The 5059-nt window shown below is 42.9% G+C and overlaps 1 protein-coding gene across 1 annotated transcript; it reads left to right on the top strand.

Moving 5' to 3' along the window:
- Positions 1 to 1705: 1705 nt before the first annotated feature.
- On the top strand, positions 1706 to 2896 carry LOC148033254 (GDSL esterase/lipase At1g28650-like). Its single transcript, XM_087680886.1, has one exon. The coding sequence runs from the start codon at positions 1706 to 1708 to the stop codon at positions 2894 to 2896; it is 1191 nt and encodes a 396-aa protein (XP_087537012.1).
- The last annotated feature ends 2163 nt before the right edge of the window (positions 2897 to 5059 follow it).

A 5059-nucleotide genomic window follows, 5' to 3' on the forward strand; every position in this document is an offset into this window, starting at 1 on the left:
CATAGTCTTTGTCAATGAAACATTTCCTTAAATGAAACATTATTGTCCTCATCCTATAAAGCCTATTGACACACGTTTAAGGAAGAAAATGGTTGTATTAATTATATCCTCATGGGTGTGATATGTGCTTACAGAAGCATGCATGTCATGTACATGGACATTAGATGTTGTTCTGATGTGTGTGTGTGTGTGTGTGTGTGTGCGCGCGCGCGCGCGCCTATGCATGCATGTGTGTCATGCGTACAATGTATCTTTATTGTTTGAAGGCATGATAACTAATAAGTGACATCATGCAAAATTTCTATTGCTCCATGCTAACCAATATTTTGAGAAGTTGGCTTTGTGTTAGCAAACACATCTATACTATCTCTTATTTTGAAATCTACCAAGCCTATAGTCGAATCTGACTGAATCCTATGTGGTAATAGTTAAGAATACTGTGAGAGAAATTTGTAAAATTGGTTTATCCTAGATTTATTAAAAATATTAAAGGAAAACATATCATGCATGCATTTAAACACACCCATACTCTCTATAGTAAAATAGAAATTGAGACATCTCTCTCTCTCTCTCTCTCTCTCTCTCTCTCTCTCTCTCTCTCTCTCTCTATTTTAAAGGTGCGCCATCAAACCACACCCATCTAGGAATTGAGGATTTAGATGAGGTAGTGCCCTTTGACATCCGTTTTGGAAGCCAATTTTTGAGGGATTAATCATAGTGATATCATTTAGACGAAGTGCATTACGAGGTCTAAAATGCATTTGCCATAGATTATACTTCAAGACCTGATGCAAGACATAAATGGTGGATTATGTATGCATACATAAATTGTCACTAAATCTTCTTATGAAGATTGTTGATTGTTGATTATTTTATGGTAATAGCATGCAATTGAGTAAATTTTGGGTTGTAACTTGCCTATGCACTACCATATATTCTTCAAAATGAGCCCATCCTTAATAAATATACATGCACACCTCTCTATCCAACATTCGGTCACCCACATGCATACAATATACACAAACACGTTTGCTTCACACAAATTTATGCATAGATGTAGAAACCTGTTTACTAAATAGAGAGAGAAGGGGGGCGGGGAGGGGGATTTAAGACCATCCCTTGATAGATACCCTTAAAACTCTTCCTTGGGCAAGTCCTAGGCATGGAGAGCATAGTAACCTTTAACTTAATGTCTTTATTTTACGCATTACAATTTATTTTAAAAAAGAGTCTTTTAAGACCATCCATTGATAGACACCCTTGAAACACTTGCTTGCGCAAGTCCTAAGCATGGAGTGCATAGTAACCTTTAACTTAATGTCTTTATTTTGCGCACTACAGCTTATTAAAAACAAAGCCTTGAGGCAACTTTCAAATGGGAGCTACACGTAGTACGCATGCGCTTCATTAAAGCTAAACCTTTGTCAATTTGATGCGTTACAGCCTTACGCGCCAAAGTAATTTGAAGGTGTTGCCGGGTGAGAATCCAAGCTTGATAATTTTACCATCGAGAATGGCAAGGTACTGCCCGGGTGAAAAGGAAAACGCGTACAAAAGGAAAAGCGCGACGGCGTAACGCACCTCCTCCTAGCCGATAACGCAGCTATAATAGATAGTATTATGATACGACGATGGAGAGTTGTTAATTCGTTGCGCGTACGACCAGAGACCATTACAGGACTAGAGAGCATTACAGTACGAGAATATGGCAGCTACGATGATGAGGAGGACGGCGATATTTCTTCTGCTACAAGTGTTGCAGGCGGCGAGCAGCAGCTGGCTCGGCGCTGCTGCTGCTGCTGACGAAGCTGCGGCGACCGCCGTCGATCACGCTTCATCATCGACATCATGCGCTCGACGCAGCCAGTCCTCGGCGTTCTCTCCCGTCTTTGCTTTCGGCGACTCCACCACCGACACGGGCAACAACCCCACGGGCGCATCTAACCTGCCCTACGGCTCCACTTACTTCCACAGGCCTACGGGGAGGTACAGCGACGGGAGGCTGATGCTGGACTTCCTGTGCCAGGCCCTCGGTGTTCCGTTTCTGCCAGCTCATCTCCGACTCCGGGCTGCAGGAGGCCGCAGTGAGAACTTCGCGGTGGCCGGAGCCACAGCCCTAGACACGACCGCGCTAGCACGCTTGGCTGGTGTGGGCTCCAGCACCCGCGACTCCTTGGACGTCCAGACTCGATGGTTCATGGCCGATACAGCGAGGACGGCCATTAACATGAGCCACGCCCTGGTATACCTGGGAGAGATAGGCGGCAATGACTACAATTACGTCTGGTCGTCCGGGAAGTCGGCTTCCGCCGTGGCCGCCCTGGTTCCAGCTGTGGTGCAGAAGGTGGCCAGCCAGCTGGAGCTACTCGTCAGCAGCAGCGGAATCAAGAAGGTGGTGGTGCAGGGCGAGTTCCCCATGGGCTGCATGGCCACCTACCTCTTCCGCTTCCCCTCCATGCCCAAGGACCGCCACGGCTGCATCGCCCAAGTCAGCGCCGTCAGCGACCGCCACAACCAGCTCCTGACCGCCGCCATCCGCAGCATCGCCGCGCGCCACCCCGACGTCGACATCGTGTACCTCGACACCTCCGCCGCCTACCTGCATGTGCTCGACCACGCCTCCGAGTACGGCTTCACCAACACCCGCGGGGCCTGCTTCCCTCGCTACGTCGCGGCGCCCGCCGCTGCCAGCAGCTCCCCCTGCCCCAACCCGAGGTCTTACATGAGCTGGGACGGCATCCACCTCACAGACGCGATGTACGGGGCCATGATGGGCCTCATGCTCCACGACAACTCACGTTTTGCCTCCCCCTCGAGCAATTTCCTCGGTTCCGCCGCCGTTGCAGCGCCATGCCGCAACCACAGCCCCAGTACAGTTTCCCCGATAATTCATTGACTGCAGACCATCATGCATCTCAGAGATCATAACAGAATTCCATCCGCGCATTAGTAGAGTACGTCCTAGAATATGAGCTCTCTCTTGTCGCCCCCAAAAACATGATCTAGCTCACATATTTCTATTACTTATATGGTGATCTTTAGGTTACTATACCATGTAAATGTGATACTAGCCATATTGAAATAGATGTATCGTCCCGTATACAATACGATTTTCTCTCCACGACTAGGGGATAATCTTTGTTGGTATGCTAGTGTATCTAGCTTAAAAGTTGGTAAAATAGGTACATGTAGTATGTACATAATATTAATTGACTAAATGCACAGCCATATCCTCCACTTCTTTTCAAGGTTGATAACATGGCATTCCTTCCTAAAACTAGTGTATTGATAACAATGAGGATACTTTGTGTCTTTTGAGCTTGACAAGGGAGGAAATTTAGGAGGATATGTTAAGTTTATTTTTCATAGTTGGAGGATGATAAGGTTGAGGCTACTATCACACAACTTGCCATTCCATTGCAGCTAGTCCATGCATACAAGATTTCCTTGAGGGACCCAATTAGTATAGATATGTATAAATCTCAATTGCAAAACATGTTTGTCTCAATTTTCTTGTATCAAGTTCTTATATTTATGATTTATTTTCCTTTCTAGGACTCATCTCTCATAGATATAGGCTATCAAGGGTTGGGTTATTTCACCGAGTCTTAGCTTGAATTAAGGTATGAATAGTTGATATTTTACAATATCATTTTTGTCTAATCAAATGTGCATTTTATAACAATTTCTTTCTATCGTTGAAGCATGAAGAAATTGTAGCATAGATTCAGGACTTATGACACTTCCTTTCCGTCCACATGACCCTCTTCTTCCATGCCTACAATAGCACCTTGTTTTTTGTTCCACCTCCTAAGCATGCTCAAAGAGTCCCTTGCCCTCCAAGTTTATTATTTTTATTTAGATTATTGGTATAAGAATTTTGAGATATTTTTGCTATCTATTTGAATTACACATCTCTTATATAATTCTAGGTTACTATACATATAGGGATATCTAGGGGGTCCTATGGTGTTTCTAGAGATGGGCACATACTTCCATTGTTTCCATTTTGTCATGAAAATTCTTAATCCACGCTTCATCAAAGAACTTTTTTGGTGTAACTTAACTACTCCATGTTGTTTTGATACTAGTCTACTTTCATGTTCATACTAGCATCTTAGTGAATGTTAAGCTTAGCTAGCTTTGGATGTGTATTGAATGAGAGTAAAAATATAATTAGATGTAACAATGGTGCACACTATAACTGCATTTCTTTGGTCTAGGCACAAAGAAGAGCTGGACAAGGTGGAACTTGGTTTCTAAGATTCATTGGACTTGATGTTGTAGTTGATAAAACTTTTCCATCATTTCTTCCTTCCATGAAGGCAAGTAGACAACTTTGACGTAGCTTTTATAATGTATGCAAGCAGTACATGTACCTAAGCTGAACCACATTGTTTCTTCCTCCACTATTATTATCGCTAGTACTACTTACCATCCCTTTTGTTCTTTTGTACTATAAAAGTCAATTTTGCTTCTACTAAGTTGTTATTCAAAGCATTTATTGCTTAGATATGAGTATTGTGTACATAAGCAGAATATGTGTAAGCTAAACCACACTGTTGCTTCCTCTACTTTTGTTATTGTGCTACTACTAGTTGCCATCACTTTTGGTCTTTTGTGCTACAAATGTCATTTTACTTCTACTAAGATGTTATTCAAAGCACTTACTAGTTGGATATGAGATAAGAGAACACAACACAATGAAAGATAGCAATAAACACAAAGTACAAGAGAGAATAGGAGAGACCAAATTACTTTTTCTTTTACCAAAACTTATACAATTGGCTAAAGGTCTTGTCCACTTATGCACTCCTATGAGCTTGGATGTTAATCTAGATAGATAGAGGGCAATGAGTATACAAGGGATGAGTGTACAATAATTATGTTATATAGGAAGGTAGCATTGCCTATGTGTATATACTATTTGATATTAAGTATTCATATACTACAATGGTGGTTCGCCTTGACTCATTGCCCACGTTGCCCCCCAAACCCATCAACCACAACTGCATATGAGACATACAATAGTATATGGAATATTTAAGGAACTCCGCCC

The sequence above is a fragment of the Lygodium microphyllum genome, chromosome 7 (genome assembly GCF_053477565.2).
Source record: "Lygodium microphyllum isolate KBCC chromosome 7, Lygodium_microphyllum_v1.1.10, whole genome shotgun sequence".
NCBI lineage: Eukaryota > Viridiplantae > Streptophyta > Polypodiopsida > Schizaeales > Lygodiaceae > Lygodium > Lygodium microphyllum.